This window comes from Callospermophilus lateralis, chromosome 8 (assembly GCF_048772815.1).
Source record: "Callospermophilus lateralis isolate mCalLat2 chromosome 8, mCalLat2.hap1, whole genome shotgun sequence".
NCBI classification, from domain to species: domain Eukaryota; kingdom Metazoa; phylum Chordata; class Mammalia; order Rodentia; family Sciuridae; genus Callospermophilus; species Callospermophilus lateralis.
Genome location: NC_135312.1, coordinates 12,531,431 through 12,553,159, shown reverse-complemented (window position 1 = coordinate 12,553,159; position 21,729 = coordinate 12,531,431). Strand labels below are relative to the sequence as shown.

Here is a 21,729-nt window from a genome sequence, read left to right as displayed (position 1 = left end):
TACTCGGAAGGTCTGGCGCTGGCTTCCTAGGCTTGCCCGCCCGCGGGCGCAGCCATGCATGCGCCTTCTCCCAGGCGCAAACCCGCTCCAGCGGGGGGAACTCAAGCGGGGGACACTGGCGCGGCAACGGTCAAATGCTAATTGGCCTGGGGCGCAGGCATGGCAGCGGCTGAACGCGGGGCCAGCCCATCTCCAGCGACTTTCACCGCGGGAGGAGATGCGGCCACGGGACAGGCAAAGATGCGGACAACCAAAGTGGGCCTTCATTACTTCCCACAAACCCGACCAACTCTAGCTTCCCTGGTTACTAAGGCGACCGCTCACGGGAAGGCCTTGTGCACCACGCAAGGCTATGCGCACGTGCTGCCCAGCATGGAGAAATACAACCAGGACTGCTGGGGTCAGAAAAACAATGCATGAAATAAAACCCCCCAAATTTCAGGCAAACTAAACTCTCCAGCCACAAGGCCAGGATAACATGGCGGATAAGTCCCACCTCCCACATTTTTCATAGGTTTCCCATTTGTCCTTCCACTGTCAGGCAAGCAGGACTTCTGGGCCAGCCTCCCAATTATTAACCTGTAGTTTCTAACTAACCTATAATTGCTAACTTTCTGCAGGCTAGTGAACGGGGCTGCAGAGCCTGCATGTTACTTAAAAATGTCCACTTGTCAATACTAACGAAAGATTTCTTTTTCAGGCAAAATATAGTTCAACAGGTTTCTATGTTGCTGCCCTAATCCTAATGTGTTCTCAAAGTTAAATAATCTTGATTTTTATCCCATGTTCCCTTAGAAATTCTTTTTTTTTTTTTAATTTTTTTTAATATTTATTTTTTTTTAGTTTTCGGCGGACACAACATCTTTGTTTGTGGTGCTGAGAATCGAACCTGGGCCGCATGCATGCCAGGCAAGCACGCTACCGCTTGAGCCACAACCCCAGCCCCCCTTAGAAATTCTTTATGGTTATATTATTAAAGAAAATTGCAGAAATAATGTAACACTTATAAGAGATAAGAGATACATGCTTGCTTATGTTTTACTTTTGGACACTGTGAGGATGCATTTTGCTCATCACAGTAACAAGGCGGCAACTTAAGACAATTTTCTCACAATGTTCCTGTGATGGCCAAGAAATCCTTCCTTTTCAATTCTAACTATGTAATTACAAAAATAAGTAAAATATACGCAAGGATCTTATTTCACTACATCACGTGATGTCACATGTAAGAGTACACTCCTAGTTAAAAATAATTTAAAATGGATCCAAATATTTTTAAGAACTATATGGTTTCATAAGATAATTATAAACTAAACATTTTATTCTTAATATATTTTTCCAGTTACTTAAATAATCTATACTCTTTAATCCATAGGATAATTAAAATGTCTATTTGTTTAATATGTGTCCATTTGCTTCCAAATGTTTTTCAATAGAAAACACATAACGTATATCTTTTATACATGCATTTATCTGATACTCTGCCGTTTATAGTTACAGATAGCGATAATACAACCATCAAGTAATCTCTAATTCTCAAATTATTGTACAAACTTTTATAAGATGATAAACAGATATAATTCTGTCAACAGAAATGTCCAAGGGCTTTAACTATATTTTCATTGAGATATTTCTTCTCATGAATGTACAATAATTTGTTTACTAAGATTTATAGAAATTGTTCCAAGGTATAACCAAAGAATTCTAGAAAAGGAATAGAAGATGCTTCAACAGAAAGGAAAGAGTTTGGAGGAAAAAAGAAATCATGTTTGGATAAAATAAAAGAATCATTATATGTTTAAGACTTTTATGATAAAAAAGATTTCCTTAATAAAGGAATCTTTACATGATCATCTAGAAAGTGAGATAAAAGGCCAAAGTAATCAGAAGACAGACTTGTATGCAGCTGGATTGACTATAAATATATAAATGATCAGTTTTACAATGTTTCAGGCCTTACCCCCACCCCCCGATTTTATTATACTGATATGAACCAAAATTTTGCCCATATATTGACATGATAAAAACCTACTGAAACATTGAAGTTGAATTATTTTTATTAAAAAAGGTCATTGTTTACCTAGTAATTTTTACTGTTTAAGACAAGGACCTAAAGCCAAGGTTCAAACAACTGAGGATCGATCCAGAGATGTCAGCCCTGACTCCTCCCATCAAGACGAAACTTCAAAGGATGAGGGGAAAGAAAATGGCCCAGAGAGACCCAAAAGTGAAGCTACCCTCATGGAAGATGTTGAAAAATCTGAGGCTGCAGACTGAGCGGATGATCCAGCAGCAAGGAAGAACTAAGTCTCCAGCTATGATGCTTGCAGCAATACTAGCTCTGTTGAGCTGCCAGGCAACTGGGACACAGGGAGAAACTTAATAGACATATTTCTAGATCCACCTTTAGTACACTCAGAGGTGTGTACTAGAGAATCCATCCCAGTATTTACTAATGACTCATACATGATGGGAGGATTTACAGACACCCATATTACTCCCATCCATGGGAATGGAGTTAATTATTCTGGCTATAGTGGTCAGCTACCTATGTGGTGATCCCACAATGAACAATAAACGGGCTGCCTGTCTAAAAGTGTCTTTGAGGAAAAGACAGCAGTTGGAGGGCCTAGACTAGCTAATCGTACTGGCCTTGGGGACTCAAAGCCATATATTAGAACAGTTATTAAAATGGGACTGTCTAATAACAAGCCAATCATTTCAGCAGAACATCCACTAATATACCTCACTGTCCTAACCGTTCTGCAATAGAAATTAGCACATTCCCTAAATGGATGGATTGTATAAATACCTTGCCAATACAGCATAAGGTATCTAGAAATAGTGGTGTATTTTAGACTGGTCTCCTAGGATTGACAAAAAACAATTACACAAGGGTGCTGCCATGACCCCTGAAAGATTTGTTAGTAACACCTTGACCTTCAGCAAAGGTGGTATCAAGAAAAATGTTTGGTGTTTGATTGCAGCCTCAGAATTTTTACATTTTACTAACAAGCGTTTACCTGACTTTGTAGGCAGAAATTGTAAGGAAGGTTCTTGTTACGGCTTGCAAGCCTGTTCAATCCCTTTTTGTTTTAATTACTAGAGATGTGAAAGTCGAAAGAAAAGATGATAAATATCTTGTAGCGATATTTAACTAATTGTATCATCAGATATAACAGAAGGAAGGGAACACTGATGCTTCACCAACCCTCTGCTGTCTTATTGCCAGCTAAAATCTCAGGGCCATGGTTTGCTGATGCTGGTTTTCAAGTCTTACAACAAATATATGCCCAGTTGATTAGACCTAAGCTAGCTCTTGAACTTGTAATTTTAGGGGTGGCTGGCTTAGTTTCATTTATTGCTTCCACGGTCACATCTTGGGTGGCCATATCTCAAAATATTCAGCATGCAGATTTTCTTAATATTTTGGCTCAGAACACTTCCAAAGCTCTTCATAATCAGATCAATATTGATGAAATAATTGAAATTAAGCTAAATGTTTAGAAGCTACTGTCATAAATATTGGAAATGAGCTTTCTACTTTATTTTTTTTTAATATTTATTTATTTTTTAGTTTTCGGTGGACACAATATCTTTGTTGTATGTGGTGCTGAGGATCGAACCCGGGCCGCACACAAGCCAGACAAGCACGCTACCGCTTGAGCCACATCCCCAGCCCCGAGCTTTCTACTTTAAAATTCAAGGAAAGGCTAAAATGTCATGCCAATTATAAATATGCATGTGTTACTGCTGCCAAATACAATGCTTCTCAATGGGATTAGGAGAAAGTTAAAAAACATTTATTTTTTTATTTATTTTTTAATTTTTAATATTTTATTTTTTAGTTATCGGCGGACATAACATCTTTGTTTGTATGTGATGCTGAGGATCGAACCCTGGCCGCATGCATGCCAGGCAAGCGCACTACCACTTGAGCCACATCCCCAGCCCTAAAAAACATTTATTAGGTATTTGGCCGAACAATAATAACCGCTTGGATCTTTTGGAGTTATATCATCATATTCAAGATATACAAAAAAGTAAGATTGATGTTTTTTGTTTTTTGTGTTTTTTTTGGATCCTACCTCTAGCTGATCAAATACTTCTAGAGTTAAATGGTTTTAATCCTGGAAATATACTAAAACATTCTGCATGGTATATTATTATACTGTTCTCTTTGCTATTAATTCTGTCTTGATTGTAATCATAGGATGTCATGCCTTCAGAACAAGAATTCAAGACCGTGATAGCAACTCATCACCTATTTTTTTCAAAGAAAGGGAACCCCTCTGGAAATACACACCCTCAAGTCCTGAGCAAGAGATACTGAACAATTATTGTGCCCCCTAACTCCTCTTGGATAATGAGGCATTACCCAATGGGGTTGAGTTACGCTCACCTGTTCCTTTGTAATCCTACCCCTCTGCCCTTTTGGGGATGGAATGTTCCATGGAACCTCCCCTGTGTGTCCCCTATATAAGAATAAAGAATTCAGTAGCTCTCTCTTTTTCCATGGACCATTAAGGTCACAGGGCCATTCCTGGATTTTGAAAAGGTACTTCTGTGTGTTTGCATGTTTTCTTAAGTTATTGGAATAGCTGGATTTTGTGAACCCAGCATTAGGTCACCAGCTCTGATGAGACATGCTAAAATATTCAGCACATAAAAAAAAAAAAAAAAAAAAGATCACACACATGTACGTCAGACACACTTGCATTCTACCTTCGCCATGCAATAGATGAGACACTGGCTAAGTCAGGTAACCTGAGCCTCCCCCCTCTTCTTCTCAAAACTTGGTATTAGTAATGCTACACACTCTCAGCATCACCGGCTGTGGAAGCTGGCATTCTGTAATGCTAAGAGGTGCCATTGTACTAAATGCTTTTTCTGTACCAGGCAATTTCTGTGTATCAGGCATTTAATTGGCCACAATCCTATGAGACCATCTGTAAATGAGCCAAGAGTGCCCTTTGACCTGACTACTGAGCAGTTTCCACTGGAGTAAACCACAAACTTGATATACATGCCCTTGACTGCTAACCACTTTTTGCAGAAGTAAAAATCAATTCCAGTTACAGCTATTAGTTGCAAAACACATTTAGCTGAATCAGCTTGGATATAAAACACTTAGCTTTTCATCAAGCTATTTAAAAATTGTCTCTTGATCTTTTCAGATCAGAGAAAGCCATGTTTGTTGTCTCAGTTCAAGCATCTGCTGGGTTCCAGAATCTCAGAGATACAATCCCTTGCCCCACTCACCTATGATATTAATAGGCAAATTGAGCTTCGCAGCAGACACAATGGCTGAACAAATTGTGGCAGCTCCTCCCATGTCGGCCCTCATGAGGTCCATGCTTGCAGAAGGCTTGATGGAGATGCCACCACTGTGAAGGAAAAGGACAGCTGCAACATAACCATATAAAAGCACCACACACCTGCCAAAGAAACTCATATTTCTCAACTTAGAATCTCAATGTTGAATTATTTTAATGTTGTAGACTTTATAAAAGATACAAAATAATTCTAGATAGGTATCATACCTCAATTAATTTATATTTGAATGAAATTTAAGCAGTACTACTATAAATGTTTCCATGTCATAATATCAGTGCTGTCTGTTTCATCTCATTATTATGTTTTGAATAGAAGGTGTCCCCCCAAAGTTCCTGTGTTAATGTATGAATATTCAGAGGTAAAAATGACAGGATTGCAAGAGCTGTAACCTAATCAGTCCATCCTACTTTGAATGGACTGGGTAGTGATTGTAAGCAGGTTGGATGTTGCTGGAGAAGGTGGGTCACTGGGGAGTGTCCTGGAAAGGTAGGTCTTTCCAGTGGCCCCTTCTCTTCCCTCTCTCTGCTTCTGGGCCACCATGTCCTGAGCAGCTTCCTTCCACTACAGCCCTCTGCCACGATGTTCCACCTTACAGGGGACCCAGAGTAATGGAGTCCACTGACCATGGACTAACCTCTGAAATCATGAGCCAAAAATAACTTTTCCTCTTCTAAATTGTTCTTGTCAGATATATTGATCATGGTGACATAAACCTGACTAACACTCATTAACTGCTGATACCTACAAAGATTGTCTTTTCAGCAGATTTTATGAATGGATCAACTTAACAAACCAAAGTTCACAGGCTATTAAAGAAAGCTAACAAGTTCAGATAGGACTGGGAGCATTCTTCTCAAACCCACATGACAGAGGTATAATCTTGCCATCTGACACCTGTACAGGTGTGTTCTAGCCTGCTGATGGCAAAATACAACCTGAGGCACAGGAATCAGGGAGGGACCTACACAAAGCCCCTGAGACAGCATTAAATATAAGAGCTGAGTTTTAATTAGCAATTAGCAAGGCAGCCTCCTAACCAACCAGTGACTTCTGCTTCCCATCTTGTGAAGCAACTTGTTCCACAAGCCATGCACACAGCCAGGGTGTTCAACTTCTGCCATCTACTGACTTGTCTTGGTGACTCTGGAGAAGTTTCTATTCCCTTCTCTGAGGTCTGCTTGCTTGGAAATCAGGTACTAATTCTCACTTACCTCAGAAACACTTGCTAATGAGATGGTTTGCATTTATACTTCCTTCCACCTGCCACTCTTAGCCCAAGGTGTTTTCTGGGAGTTTTGCTTCCTATGCCTACGACTAGTCCCAAAGTAGCCACCAACCAAGGATCAGGACTCATCTTTGCTATCTTTTCAAAATCATCCTAGATTTCATTAAAGCCTACTCAAAGCTACAGGAATCAAGATGCTTAGTCACAGGGTACCAGTGACTAGATGCAGAGTCCAGAGATAGATCTCAAACTACATGATTAACTGATTTTGTCCTAAGATGCTAAGGTAGTCCCATGTCTATGATGGAATGGTAGTTCATGTACTGTCAACTAACTGTGCTGAAATAAATGACTATATAGTGAGGGCAGGCAGGCGGGGGAGGAAAACCTCAGGCCTTTTTCACCATATACAGAAATTCAAAGTGGAACATAGCCTAAAAAGCTAAAATTGACTTAAAAACCATAATGTCTTGGGCTGGGGATGTGGCTCAAGTGGTAGCGCGCTCGCCTGGCATGCATGCGGCCCGGGTTCGATTCTCAGCACCACGTACAAACAAAGATGTTGTGTCCGCCGATAACTAAAAAATAAATATTAAAAAATTCTCTCTCTCTCTCTCTCTCTCATCTCTTCTCTCTCTCTCTAAAAAAAAAAAAAAACAAAACAAAACTATAATGTCTTATTGACAAAAAAAATAGATTTTGGCATGGGCAATACTGTTTTAGGGCAAAAGAAAGCATGAACTACAAAAAACTGAACGTATACTTCATCAAATCAAAACTTGTTCTTCATAAGATATTACTAAAAAAATGAAAATGCAAAGTTCATTTCACTGGGAAAAAAATATTCCTAACCAAATAACATCTGATAAAAGACTTATATTCAGAATATATATATATATACTTTTAAAAAAACTTATAACTTTTAAGGAAAATACCCTATCAAAAAGGGTAAAAGATTTAAACACCTCACTAAAGAAGATAGGTTGATGGTCAAAAAAACAAGTCAAAGACATGCTCGACATCATCAATCATTACAGAAATGCAAAGTAAACCTCAAAGAAGTATCACTGCATCCCCTGTGGCAGCATCACAAGTGGAATGATGGATCATGTCAAGAAGGGAAAGGAGCAGAAGATGTGAGTCCTGTCAGCTGAGGACAGGAATGCAAACTGGGATGACCACTTTGGTCATAGGAAAGAATGTCCTTTGAACCTGAACCTCACTGGAGAAAGGAAAACATGTGGCTACACAAAAGCTTTCAGATGATCTTGGCTTCATTCCCAATAGCCTAAAACTGGAAACAACTCAAATTTCCATCAACAGATAAATGGATAAGCAAATTTGGGTATTTCTATACAATGGTACTAAACAGCAATGAAAAGGAACAAATTACTGATGTGACTGATGAAATGGATAAATACTGAAGATATTGGGCTTAGACAGCACAGAGGCCATCTATATAAATTTCTGGAACAGGCAAAACTAATCTACAGTAACAGAAAGATAATTGGCAGCCTGGAGCGGTGGGGACGGGGGGGGGGGATAACTGCAGAAGCACAAGAGAGTTTGGGGGTGAAGGGAATGTTTTATCTTCTCAGTATTGGTCCCTGTTGGATTCTTCTGTTAAAGCTCACTTAGCCAAACACTTAGAGGGTGAATTTTACTGCATATATACTGTCATTCCCTCTGCCAGAAACCTTTTTGAGGCCCAGAATAATAGATCCTGCCTAAGTATCCAGCGCATCTCACCCATCTTCCCAGCCTGCTCTGGTGCAGAGCCACACTGACATTCTTTCAGTATCCAGAGTTGACACAGCTTCCTACTCTGCAGCCTTCCCATGTTCCCCTGCCCTAATACTCATCCCTAGTTCCTACTGAACTAATTCCTCCTGCTCTTTCACATCTTAAGTTAAATCTGATGCTTCTGCAAGGAAGACTTCTCTAAACCAAAGGATCTTGCTGAATATTTTTAGCAAAAAATACAAATATGGATTTAAATTAACAATAAATCTCACCCTGAACATAAATATCTCCCTAAAACCATTAACACTTGATAGTATAAAACCACTACAATTAGCAAGTTTTTTTTTGGGGGGGGGTACTGGGGATTGAACCCAGGGGTGCTTTACCACTGAGCTACATCCCCAGCCTTTTAAAAAACTTTTATTTTGAGACAGGGTTTTTTCCTAATTTTATTTGCTGTCGTGTTTTATATATACTTAAGTATATATAAAATGGTGTAGCATTTGCGTACACCATAAATATATGTACATATCTTGAAATCTTTTTCTGATGGGCTACACAATGAAAAGCGTTTGGAGATCAATGTTTAAAGAAGAGAAGTTGAAGCTGGAGGTGAGTTAGTAGTAGAGTATATGCTTAGCACATGAGAGGTTCTGGGTTTGATTTCAGCACCAAAGGAAATGAAAATACAAACACAAAAGAGAGAACAGAACATTCATGTTTTACATGGAGTTTCTGAATGGTTGCAAAAATGTACTGGGGAATTTGTTTTTTTGTTGTTGTTCTTCAGCAGCATTCTCCAATTTCTGGAACATGACTTCCAGAAACAAGATTCTTACACAAGAAAATTCAGAAAATGTGACATTCTGTGCCCTGAAAAGTTCTGTAGCTAAAGAAAACAAAAACAAACCTCATTTGGTTTATTTAACCTAGTTTTCTGGCCAACTCACTCTTTTTATGCTTCACAGTCACCAGCATCCCTGACAGTCATATTCTGTGGCAGATGATTCCCATAGGAAATACCAAAATACACTGTCTTCTCCAATTCAGCCCCTTATTGGCTGGAATAACCCGAGGTGGCTTCCACTTCTAATAATTCAGCCCCTTATTGGCTGGAATAACCCGAGGTGGCTTCCACTTCTAAGGAACTTATGGTTCAGTCAGATTAATGGGAGTGGACTGTTCTGCAGCAGGAAGCAACAGAAGCAAGCCAAGGGAAGGCAGGGGATGGCGGCGGCAGCTGCACTGTCTGTGCAGTAAGCCTTGCAAGGGAGAATCAGAGTGGGACACAGAGATTTGAAGATATTTTAAAGAGAGACCTGATTTTCACTCTGGCTCTAATTCTTAGTTATGGGTCTCTGAACAAATACTTACTATCTCTGAGTCATGGTTCCCCTATAAGCTGGCTACTATAGAATGGCCATGATAGCCAGCTTATAGGGGTAAGACTGAGCCAATATATGTAAAATGCCTATGACTAACACACATGAGCATTTCATAACTGGGAGCATAATATGACCAAATACCATGCTTATGAATCAAATTAAGCTCTAAAAAGAGCACACAAAACATTCACCAAAATACAAAGCTCAGATACCCTCCTCGAGTACCTGTCAAAAGTGATTCCCTTCCCAACGAACACCAGGGGCGGCTCCCCCGCGTCGGGGCTGCCTTTGTAGTGGATTTCCAAGAAGACTGGAGGCTCCTCGGACCCTTTGGCTACACTTAGGAATGAACCCATTTCCTGTTCCTCAATCCAAGACTTGGGTCTATAGGGTAGAAAGGGGATAAAAGCACATATACGGTTACCTTTATTTCAAAATAATTCAGAAAAGCTCAAAAGTATGATTAAAAATGTAATATATAAGCTCTTAAAGTATCACATGGGGAAGGAGGTATAGTTCAGGGATAGAGCACTCACTCCCAAGCATGAGGCCCTGAGTTCAAGGAAAACAAATCACACACAGTAAGGCTTTGATTATCACATCTGATCATTTGTTTCCTGTATATTCTTGGGCAAGTCACTTGATCCTGAGCCAATTTGCTCATCTACATAAAGTTAAGCATTCCTCAATCAAAAGACTTTAGCATTCTTAGGAGAATTTATACATGATAACTAATACAGTTCAGGTAATAATGTAAAGTCAATAAATAAAAACGCTCCCCCAACCTACTCGGATGTTTCTAAAGATTTAATTTATAAAAGATGAGACTAGCAAGGCCCTGAGACTACAAGGGTGCATAAAAAGAGCTAAGATGCTCATTATTTTTGGTATTTCTAAAAATGCCCCCTCCCCAAATCAACCAACTAACAAAAACCTAACAAAGCTATACTACTCTTCCTGGAGTAAAATAACCTACTTATTTGCTCTTTTAGAAATGCTGGGGGCTGGGGATGTGGCTCAAGCGGTAGCGCGCTCGTCTGGCATGCGTGCGGCCTGGGTTCGATCCTCAGCACCATATACAAAAACAAAGATGTTGTGTCCGCCGAAAACTAAAAATAACTAAATAAATAAATATTAAAATTCTTAAAAAAAAAAAAAGAAAGAAAGAAATGCTGGAGTTCTCTTTTCAACAATGTCACACTATTTCTCACAGCTGTAACTGACATTTGAGATGTCTCTAAAGTAGGAAAATAAGTTAATTCTTATTTAATTAGCACAGGATTGATGAGACTAATGAAAAGAAACATTTCTCAGTGCAAACTAGAAAATTGACACCATATTGCCACTTTCTAGGCTAAAGGTACAAAGGGCTTTGTGTTGATTTCTGGCCACAGTAATGAGGCCTCCACTGCCACAGACAAACCAGCAGCAATCCTTTCCAAGGAATATTCCGGCACTTGCCCAACCATTTGTCAGAAGTATAAAACTAGGATTGCCAAAAATGTCAAAGGAAAAATAATTTTTAAAAAATAAATAAACTTGTGTCAAAAGAAACAAGGCTGTACCATAAAGGCATGTTAGTCATAAACTCAGGACTTGATGTTTCATTAAGTCCGGCCCTTCTGGAAGAATTGTCTGTCTTTGTTTCTTTAATGGAGACCCACCTACACTGGACAAGGTGTGGTGCAGCTATGTCTCAGTTTAATGAGTCATTTGCCACCCACACACGCATCTTGATCAACTCTTGCCTTTGCTCATCCATAAGCCTTGCTATTCCCAAGGGGCCACGGTTCACCTGCTTCCCCACCTGAAATGCCCAGCCCCATTCTCGTTGGTTAACTCCTGAGCAACCATCAGGGCTCTGCTTAGGCTGCATGTTCTTCAGCAGGCCTCCCCATCCTCCCTTCCCCAACCTGGTCCTTCCAATGAGATCCTCCCTTCTTTGAGGACAAGGAGCACCACTGTACACTCATTTGCCAAACTTCCTGGCACGGTGGAGGTGCTGTCACTGTTGTGTGATAGCATTGCCAGTATTTTCTGATATGAAGTACCTCTGGTGTCTTCTCTTGTAAGACAAGGAACAGTCTGCCACAACCCCTCAACAGAGGCTATGCACTGTGGCAGGTTAAACTTATATGAACCTTTCTGTTCTAGCAAGCTCTAAGTCCTGGGCTTTCTATACAACGTTTTCTTTCTTTTTAACATATTTTTTTTTAGTTGGACACAATACCTTTATTTTGCTTTTATGTGTGCTGAGGATCGAACCTTTATTTCAAAATAATTTAGAAAAGCTCAAAAGTATGTTTAAAAGTGTAATATATAAGCTCTTAAAGTATCACACGGGGCAGGAGGTCATGCATGCTAGGCAGCTGCTCTACCATTGAGCCATAACCTCAGCCCTACAATGTTTTCTTCACTGTCTAGACCATAGGGACTTTTTTGAAAAAGATGAATTCTAATCACAATTAACTAGTGAAGAATTCTTTTAAACCTGAGAAACTACTTTGATAGTGAAGAATTCTTTAAACCAAGCAAATATCTGTCAGCTTATTTTAATCATAAATCCCCAAACACTCAAACTTGGGCTGCATACAGGGCTGTGGGGAGATTCCAGGAGATTCCAGAAGCTGGAGGAGCTGGACGTTAATAGCCCAGTGCTGATCACGGCTCTCAGCAGGCCTGGGAGCACCATCCTGCAGTCCAGTCAAGGGACTCCACGAGGCACAAATTCTCATTCAATAACTAGTAAGGAATAATACATTCTTCACTTGTGTCAAAAAATAAAGATAGGAAGAACTCACCAAAACAAGAAAGTAAATAAGTATGTTCCTCGAAAAGTTGATCAGAGTTACCATTTGGTCCAGCGATTACATTTTTGCTACAGACCCAAGAGAAATAAAACAAGTCCACACAGAAACTTGTTCACAATGATCAGATTTTACCCAAAAGGTGGAAATAACCTCCAAAGTCTGTCAACTGATGGCTTCAGGGGACAGGGAAATGAAGAGTGATTGCTAATGGTAAAGGGTTTCCTCTGGGGGTCATAAAAGTGTTCTTGACTTAGTCATGGTAGCCCACTCTGAATATACTACAAATCACTATCACTTTATGTGGCATGTGAATTCTGTCTAAACAAAGCTGATATAAAACGTGGACACCTCAACATGAGTAGAAAGTCGCAGTAGTCTCTCACAGGCAAGGAAAGACAGACACAAGGAATCTCAAATGAGCCCTGTCCCAGCTTGTGGGGCTGCTGGTGGTTATCTGGCCTCTATGGTCTTCAGTTAGTGCTCTGAATGGAGAGGGAGCTGGAATTAGGATCTCAAAGGCTCCTGCGTGTAGCATCCCAAAGTCTACGATGTAATCCTGAATTACCTGATGTGGACCTCTGTTTTACTACTAGCACTTCTGAGATTCTTCTCAATAATCTCGGCAAATCTGGTTGGTGTCATCTCATTGGCTGGAGTTTCCATCAGCTGGCGGGCCAAGTTCTGCCCAGAAGCAAAGAGGACTCCTTTCTGCCAGGCCTCCTCATCCCCACTGCAGAAGAAAGCAGAGCTGCTGGTCAGTGACCCACAACACTGACCTGTGGCCAGGAGAGGCTCTTATCCCACATCAAACAAGAGGAGGACAACAGATGGAAACTGGCTGACACACAGGACCTGGTCTGTTCTCTGTGACGTGACCCAGGCAGCTGGCGGTACAGTGAAGAGCTAGAGAACAGGCCCTGGTGAGGGCCTGGGGACACTTGGCCAGGCAGTCCACTTCAGAATCCTCCCTAAACAGAAAGGGGCTGCACAGATGGGTCTTTGAAGCTAAAAATCTACCAGAGAAACTGAGGGAGGGGCTTTCTGTTTTGTTCTCCTTCCCTGCATTGCAGATAGCGCAGTCCCAAGTGCTAATCACCAAGCAGGCAAAGCAACCACCTGGATGTGGAACTGAGGCTCTGCCACCTTCTTTCACCTGGGTCAGGGCTCTAAATCCCAACGAAGTCCCCGATAGTAAGGATCAGCTTTAGAAAAGAACACACGTGGGCCCGTGGTTCATGATCCTAGCTCTTCTTGTGCACAAGAGCTAACAGTGTGGAGATGGGTAAAAGAACAGTTGACAGCTCAGTGGGTCACCATGCGTCACATGACACACTTCACACTTTGTCTCTGGGTTAAGAGTACAACTCCCCAGAGATTTCAACTCCTTAACCGAGGTCACTGTGAGTTAAGCGGCAGAGCCAAGACTCAAACCAGGCTGACCACTACAGAGCCCTTTTCTCCAGCACCAGCTGTGTCAGGGTCACCCCTGCCCTCACGGCTCCCCATACCTAAGGTCTCTGTTCTTCTCTCCCAGCAGTGACCTTGTCTCCCAGGTTCTAAGACTGAAATGCAGGAGGTGTTCAATGATCCACTGAGCCACCCCCGTGCCAGACCACAGGGCCAAAAACCAGTTCCCTACACCCACGTAGCTCTGGCATCAGTCCAATGCTGGCGGATGCCAACTCAATGGAAATGATCTGAACTGAAACCCACTGGGACACATCTGCATGTCGTTCCTTCCTCCCTACTCCTCCGCATTACAGATTCCCAGTGTCCAGCAAGCGTGCAGGAGCACATGACAAAGGCTAGAGCAGAGCCTGGGGACAGTTATCACACATTAAAATGGCTGGGGCCGTGGGAAGGTTACGGACAGAGCACACAGCAGCGCCGGACACTGAGAAGCAGGCGGCTCCCGTCCAAAAGACCACACTGTCGGACACCGGACAGCACCACCGTACCTCGGTTTGCCCCCTCACCTTCCGTGGAGCTTCGCGGACACTGCCATCTTCTTTTTCTGCTTTAGGTCATCGTATTCATAGAGACCGAGCACCGCTCCTTCTGCGGCCGCCTGAGCATCTCCACAGGGATCCACCTCCACGGAAGAGAGCTCCAGGTCCTGAATCTGCCTGCACCCAGCTGCAGAAGGACAGAGGAACCAGAGAACGGAAGTCAGCGAGAGACACTGGAGGAGCAGAAGGCAGTGTGTGGGCAGTGTGCTGAGGAAGCACCGGGCTTCCAACCCCAGTGTGACAACTCTAGTCCTCCATTTCCTCCTCTTAAAACGAGGCCGGGGCGCACCTCACAGGCAGTGCCGGGCACAGGCCCTCAGATCACCACAGGGCTCCTCACATGGGGAGACCCCTCAGAGAGAAGCAGCAAGTACCAGGGTCATTTCTGACCATCAGTGCTTCCAGACGAAGCTTCCCAACCACCAGGGCTTCCCCAGTTAAGAGGGACAGAGAAAAGATGACCATGAGATTGCACCTGAGCAAAGTCCATTATTAACACAGCATTTTATTAAGATCATGTCAGCAAAAACTCTCATATAAAAATTATGAGAGAACCCTTAACATAAACTTTGAAAGTAAGTTTAACAAGCATTTATGATACACACAGGGCCAGGTGTTAATCAAGCCCATTCCTGCTGCTTCAGCATGGATCTCAAAGACCTCAGCCACAGTCTCTGAGGTGAAGGCTCTCACTGCTGCTCAGCTGAGGTGACTCAACAGCGTCCACCTCAACTCTTTCAAGCCATCCACCCGAAAAACTGGGACCAGCACACAGCTTTTGAGAGTGATGAATGAGCACCCCACACTCTACTCCCATTTTCTCCAAGTTGTACATAGATAACTAACTCCTTGTTACTTAAAAGTTGGGCAACACCAGGGGAGAATTACAAAGAGGAAAAAAATCCAATGCCGAAATTTCTGGTAAAATACAGTTCTAAGGCCAAAGTGAACAGATCACAGTAAAACCTCCAATATTAAGTATTTGAGAAATGTTAACTATGGAGAAATATTAAAAACAAAAATTTCATAAGCTAATCTCTATATCCTTCTTAGAGGCAAACATTCAAAAAATGGAAATTGAGTTTGTTAAGGTGAATTACTTCTGTGCAAATGTGATAAGGGTAGAGATGGAGAAAGGACAAAAGAAGGAGAAGAGACAGTCTTAAAGAACGGACTCCAGAACCTTGACCAGTATTAAACTTAAAAAGTAAAGTAACCTGCGACAGCAACTCTGATGTTTTCTTTGCCTTCATGCCAGTTCTCCTGGTCATCGACGCCAGCTGACCTTTTGCCTAGGCCGACTACCACCACGCTGGGGAAGTCCTGTTCCACAGAAACACACCATCAGCCACTGTGTTTCTTGAAAGTGCTCATTTCCAGCAGAGAGACTCACTGAGCTCCCGCACTATCACTTTATGTTCGGAACCTTTTACAAGGTGTGTCTGATAGACAAGAGTGAGGATAATCCTGCAAACAATTCTATGTAAGACAGAGCCATGCTGGACAAAGCCTTCAGACTGAGGAACACAAGACCGGCAGTAGACAGTGATACGCCTCTTTATAGTCTTAAATGATAGTTCTGCTTAACGTTGGAATAAAACTATATAATCCAATACAAAATTCTTAGCATGACTGGGCAGCTACGGTACAAGGCACCCAGAGGTGATCTTACTGAGGGTTCACAAGGCACATCATCATCATCTCATACCTGATGCAGACCATAAAAGGTTCGGGTTTTGCCTGCCTTCAGAGGTGGTCCAGATCTAAACCAAAAAGAAATAATTGTTTTGGAAATTTTCAGTTTGCTCTGTTTGCCTGGAAAGTAATATATGCATACCTTTAGTATTATCATAATATTCTGCTAACTGCTTTTGTGGACGTTGTTTCATTGTACTTTTACAGAACGTTCTCAGCTCGGATTTCCTAGATGCAGTACTTCTAACTCTAGCTCAAAAACTATAGCAAACTTTCAGATTAGAGTTAATACAAATTTACTTAAAGCAATGGAAGCAATGCTGGCGCCGCTGCACAGGGGATCTGAGCACTGGATGATGGCTGGACTGAAAGACTCTCCAACCTTTCTACTAAACGACACAGCACACCAACACAACACCATGGTACCCGAGTGGCTGACTTGACAGCAGTTATGCCTGGTTTAGAGGATGTCAGTGAGGGCTTATCTACAGATGGGAGACAGGGCAGTTTCTTATAAAAGGCATACTCAAGTACAGCCAGGGGCATGACAAGTGCTGTGGTTTGACAGTCGGGAGATCTGTACTATAGCAGTTGGCTTTTGGATTAATGACTTAAGCACATGAGAAGGTTCTGGCTACTGGTGAAGGACTAATTAGCTAAGAGGAGCTGCAGATTCTGTAACACATCCATTAATTAATTATTAGACTGCATCTAGTAGATTCAAACAGGCTTATCTATAATCTGAATAGTATGAAGCTGCAGTGGCTTTTAATGACACTTCTGTTTTTGCCAAAAGGAACCAGCAGCTCCAATGTCTCTCTAGTTGCTACAGACCCTAGCTAATCTAAGAGTGGTGGGAATCACAGGCCCCTCCCAGACTTACTGAATTACAGTCTGCATTCTTACCACATCTTTGGGTAATCCAGTTGTACTTTTAACTTTTGAGAAGCCTTCAAGCTCCAGGCACAAAATAAAAAGGTAGAACCTTTATGCTGCTTTTTAACTATTAGTTAAAGGACACAGAGAGGCTGGTGGGAAGGGAGGGAATAAGGAAAGTTAATTTGAGCCAAGAAGGTGGGTTGAGGAAATCTGGTACTTTCCAGATCCTTCAGGATTTGTCCTCCACACTAGGTCTGTGATTGGGCTGGAAACCATCTGACTTCCCAGAACTGCAGACCCACCCATACTGAAAGGCAAAGTGACAAAGGGCTTCCAGACTTGCACTTTCACTTCCACCAAGAATTTCCTGGCCCGGGTGTTTCTACCTACAGTACATCACAGAAAAATATCCCCCTTTGATTTGGGAACTTTTAGGAACTGGGACCCCCAGGTAATACTTACACATTCAAAATCTCTCTCAGCTTTCCAGCCACCAATTTATCAAAGTTCTCTCCTGCACTCGTAAACTGTGGCACATCCTCTTCTCTGTCTCTGGAATAGATTCCTAAAACAAGGCCCTGAGAACAAAGTAAAAAAGATGAGTATAATTGGAGTAGATGCCTCAGCGGGGTTCAGGAGTCCCGAGTTCCAGAAATTCCAGAAGGAACACATAATTCCACCAAAACTGTGCCCTCCATGAAGACGGAAAAACAAAACCAAAAAAGCAGCAGCCATGGCCAATATATGCACTCCACTTGCCTCAGTGATTCAAATTCCTACAGAGACTCTGGGTCCCATGCCTTGTCTTACATGGTCACCCCCAGGAAAGAACTCTGCTTTCACACAAAGCAGAAAGAGGTTTATTTATTTACTTATTTATTCATTTATTTATTTATTTAAATATTTTAGTTTTCGGTGGACACAACATCTTTATTTTATTTTTATGTGGTGCTGAGGATCGAACCCAGCACCCCGCGCGTGCCAGGCGAGCGCGTTGCCGCTTGAGCCACATCCCCAGCCCCAGAAAGAAAGGGGTTTAAAAAAAAAAAAAATCCAGTTGTCACCAAGTTAGACCCTGAAGGGCTTCTGAATATGTTATTCCATAATATGCTGCCCTGGCATATAAATTACTTTGAGCTGTTGGCAGCTGAGAGACAGACAATGTAGGCAGGGCTCTCAAAAATCCCCCTTTCTTACCTAAAAGCAGGGCATAAAATTTCCCATAAGAGAGGTGCCCTCACTAAACTAGGGAGAGCATTCTCATCACCACCGGCTGGAAGTTAATGCCAAAATGAATCTATACAAACAAACCTGCTGAAATACGCCTTATCTTCCATTAGCACCCCAATATATTTCCCAGTGCCTATCCCAAATGACAAGACAAAGGCCAACCTCCTTCCTCTTGTCATACCCCCACGCTTCATTTTTCTTTGTTTAAAAAGGTATAAAACTGCAAGGTTCAGTGGCCCAAGCCTGTAATCCTAGCTATTCTAGAGGCTGAGGATCACAAGTTCAAGGCCAGCCTGGCAACTGAGCAATACTCTATTTCAAAATAAAAATGTAAAAAGGCATTGAGATGCAGCTCAGTGGTAAAGCATCCCTGGGTTCAATTCTTAGTACCAGAAAAGGAAAAAGGAAAAGATAAAAAGCTTTTGGGCCTAATGCTTCTCCAGGTCTTCATTTTCTTCTGCAGGATCCTATGTACATGTAAAAATATCAAATTAAATTGCATGTACCTTAGGTCAGTGTCAAGCCTACTTTCTTAGACTCAACCATGGAACTGAGGGCAGAAGAGAGTCTGTTTTTCCTCTCCTATAACCATCAGATGCAAATCTTAGACATTCTGCCATTACAGGTTGAGCATCCCTTATCTGAAATGCTTGGGACCAGAAGTGTTTCTGACTTCAGATTTCTTTTGCTTTTTTTCAGTATCTGGGATGGAACCCAGGGCCTCCCACGTGCTAAGCAAGCGTTTACCACTGAGCTATAACCCATCCCTTTTTATTTTTTAAGACACAGTCTATATTGCTCAGGTTGGCCTCAAAATTGGGATTTCCTGCTTCAGCCTCCAGAGCAGAGTAACAGGCATGAGCTACCACACAAGATTTTTGCTATTTTTGTTTGTTTTTTAATATTTAAGACATCTCAAGAATGGGACCCAAGTCTAAACCTGACATTCACTTGTTTCATATACACATAACTTGAAGGGATTATGGAAAATTTCAGATTTCAGACTTTTGAATAAGGGATGTTCAACCTGTATTCATGGTACTCTGATCAACTCAGACTGAAAGACAAGAAGTAAGCAACTTAAAGGAGGGGCAGATCAGAGGGTTCTGCCAAGCACTTGGTGGCAATATTTCTTCATCTTTACAAGCCCCTGGGCCCCAAAACTCAAAGAATGAAGTAAACCCAGTGCTTTTCGCTTTTACAAAGACTTTATATATATTAAAAAAAAAAAATTTCGTTTGCCTTAGGGCCACTCTGAGGTAAAAAGAACATGCATGCACTATTGCACTATACTTCCCACTTAACAAGATAAGGAAACTGAAACCTAGTGGGACACACTAGCCCCGGGATGGTAGAACCGTGTGAAAATCCAGATAACTTCTTCCTGTCCTTGGTCCTTCCACAAAGCCACATAGGTACTTAGATTAAATACCGCCCTGTCTTTCTCACCAAAGAAAATACACTTTCCTTGTCATTGATAACTCTGCCAGGTTCTCACCTTCCTAAGGCTGCACACTCCCACAGACCAAATGGAGAGCCTAGGAGACAGGTCACTGTTACAGGCTTAGTATTGGAAAGAGCACTGAGGAAATGTGTGGTCCCTCTGTCATCTGTTGATACCTCCAGGAGACCTGTCTCAAGCCCCATCTAGAGAATTCTTCACCTGGGAGAGTCATTTCTTTCTGATCCTCCGGCATAACTCCCAAGCTTGTGCCCCTTCCATTGAGCCACTCCTCTTTCCAGATGTTTCAGACCTGAATTGCCTAATATAAAGGCTCACTCTAATTTCTCAGGGCCCAATTAGGTGGAGCAGCCTTTTCTTCTGGAAAATGCTTTTCTTTTAATTTCACGAAATAACGCGTCTCTCTGCAGCGCCCCTTTCCCTAGAGAGGATCTCTGTTTCCTCTAGAAACAAGTTCAGGGAAATTGCTCCCAGAGGCCCTGTTTTCTGACCCTTGACTGCAGCAAGGAGGTCTTGGTGTGCAGCCCAGGCCCTGAGGCTGGCTGACTCTGGGACCTCTGCTGACATTTGGGACAATAATGTCACCATCCCTTCTTAGGTCACGTCCAGAACTAAAAAAAAAAAAAAAAAAACGATGATGAATGAAATAAGCGCATGTCATTTTTGAAGCTCAGTGAGAGGGAGAAGGCTCAGTAAAGTGCGATCGGTAAATGGTAGCCTCAGCTATTCTCTTTCCCAGGGTTCAGAACCAGGCACTCCCCAGACAAGAAGGAAGATCGCGCCATCAGAAGACAGCAGACTGGGAAATCTCCGGGGAAGGGGGCACCGGCGACCCCACCCCAGCCCCTGCCAAGGCCGATCCTGCAAAAGGAGGGAACTTTTTATTTTAGTCGATTTGTGTAACTTGGAGCAGAAGCCGCACACGCCACGGCCCGGGCCCGCCCTGCCCCTCACCCTGGTCGCCCGCAGGCAGTCCTCCCGCGGTGGCCTGGGAGCAACTGCCGCCTCTCACCTTCGTCATGTCGGCGGTGGCAAGACTCCGGCCCCGAAGACAACTCACTCCCAGACGCCGGAGAGCAACTCGCCCGGCTGCCGGAAGAGGCAGCAAGAACATCTTTTCAGCGCTGCCCCTTGCGCCGCCCTCCAGCGAGCACGTGGCGCAGGGAGGGACGGCGCGCGCCTGGGGGCGGGTCCACCGGGGTCGCCGGGCGCGCGCATGGGAGCCGGACAGGTGCAAGGGGGCGGGGCTCTCGGCGCGCGGCCTGGTGCGCGCCTCCGGGCTGCGGCTGGGCCGAGCCGGCGCGCGCCGGGGGGCCGGGTGAGTGGGTGCGCCCTGGACCCGGCGGGAGCGCGCTGGAACAGTGAGCGGTACCGGGGACCGGCTTAGTATTGGAAAGAGCACTGAACTATTGTCATGGTCCCTGGGACCAAGACAGGAGGGTCCTAGACCCGGCTTTAGGATCCCGACAGGCCTCTGTAGAGGGGCGGAGCTGCATGTGACGTCCCTCGAGAGGCGGCCTGGAGGCGGAGCGAGCGCTGCAAAGCTATTAGGGAACCCCCGCGAAGTGCGGGTTGTCACGGTTGCACTACACTCAACTGGAAGGGGAAGACACTGGCTCTGAGTTATTTTTATTGCTGTCCTTGCTTGTGAACTTTCATTTGATCCAAGGATGCAACACTGTAAGGCAGTTAACCCAAATCCTGTTTTTGAAAATAGGACCTAATGTTTTAATATAGCTTTAGTTTTTTAAAGCGTTTTAAAAATTTCACTTAAAAAAAAAATACACGACTGCATACAACTCTGGGAACCCAGGAAAGCACAAAGAGGGATACAAAAGACAGCTTTAATATTAAGCTAGTATCTGATCATAATTTTAGCTGAATCTTTGATTTCAACTCTGGGAGCAGGTGGAGGGAAGGGACACATCAGCAAAGCGAGCAGACTTCCAAAGTC

At 42.9% G+C, this 21,729-nt stretch overlaps 1 protein-coding gene across 1 annotated transcript in view; it reads right to left on the bottom strand.

Annotated features, from left to right (window-relative positions):
* Window positions 1-20,940, bottom strand: part of Lap3 (leucine aminopeptidase 3) — a 30,902-nt gene extending 9,962 nt beyond the window's left edge. The window contains exons 1-8 of the mRNA XM_076864592.1: window positions 20,788-20,940; window positions 17,546-17,661; window positions 16,218-16,272; window positions 15,727-15,832; window positions 14,477-14,636; window positions 13,066-13,230; window positions 9,916-10,074; window positions 5,263-5,387 (exon numbers count right to left, since the gene is read on the bottom strand). Of these exons, the coding sequence (XP_076720707.1) occupies window positions 5,263-5,387; window positions 9,916-10,074; window positions 13,066-13,230; window positions 14,477-14,636; window positions 15,727-15,832; window positions 16,218-16,272; window positions 17,546-17,661; window positions 20,788-20,889 (988 nt within the window). The 5' untranslated portion in view covers window positions 20,890-20,940. The remainder of the gene's footprint in view (window positions 1-5,262; window positions 5,388-9,915; window positions 10,075-13,065; window positions 13,231-14,476; window positions 14,637-15,726; window positions 15,833-16,217; window positions 16,273-17,545; window positions 17,662-20,787) is intronic.
* Between the last annotated feature and the right edge of the window lie 789 nt (window positions 20,941-21,729).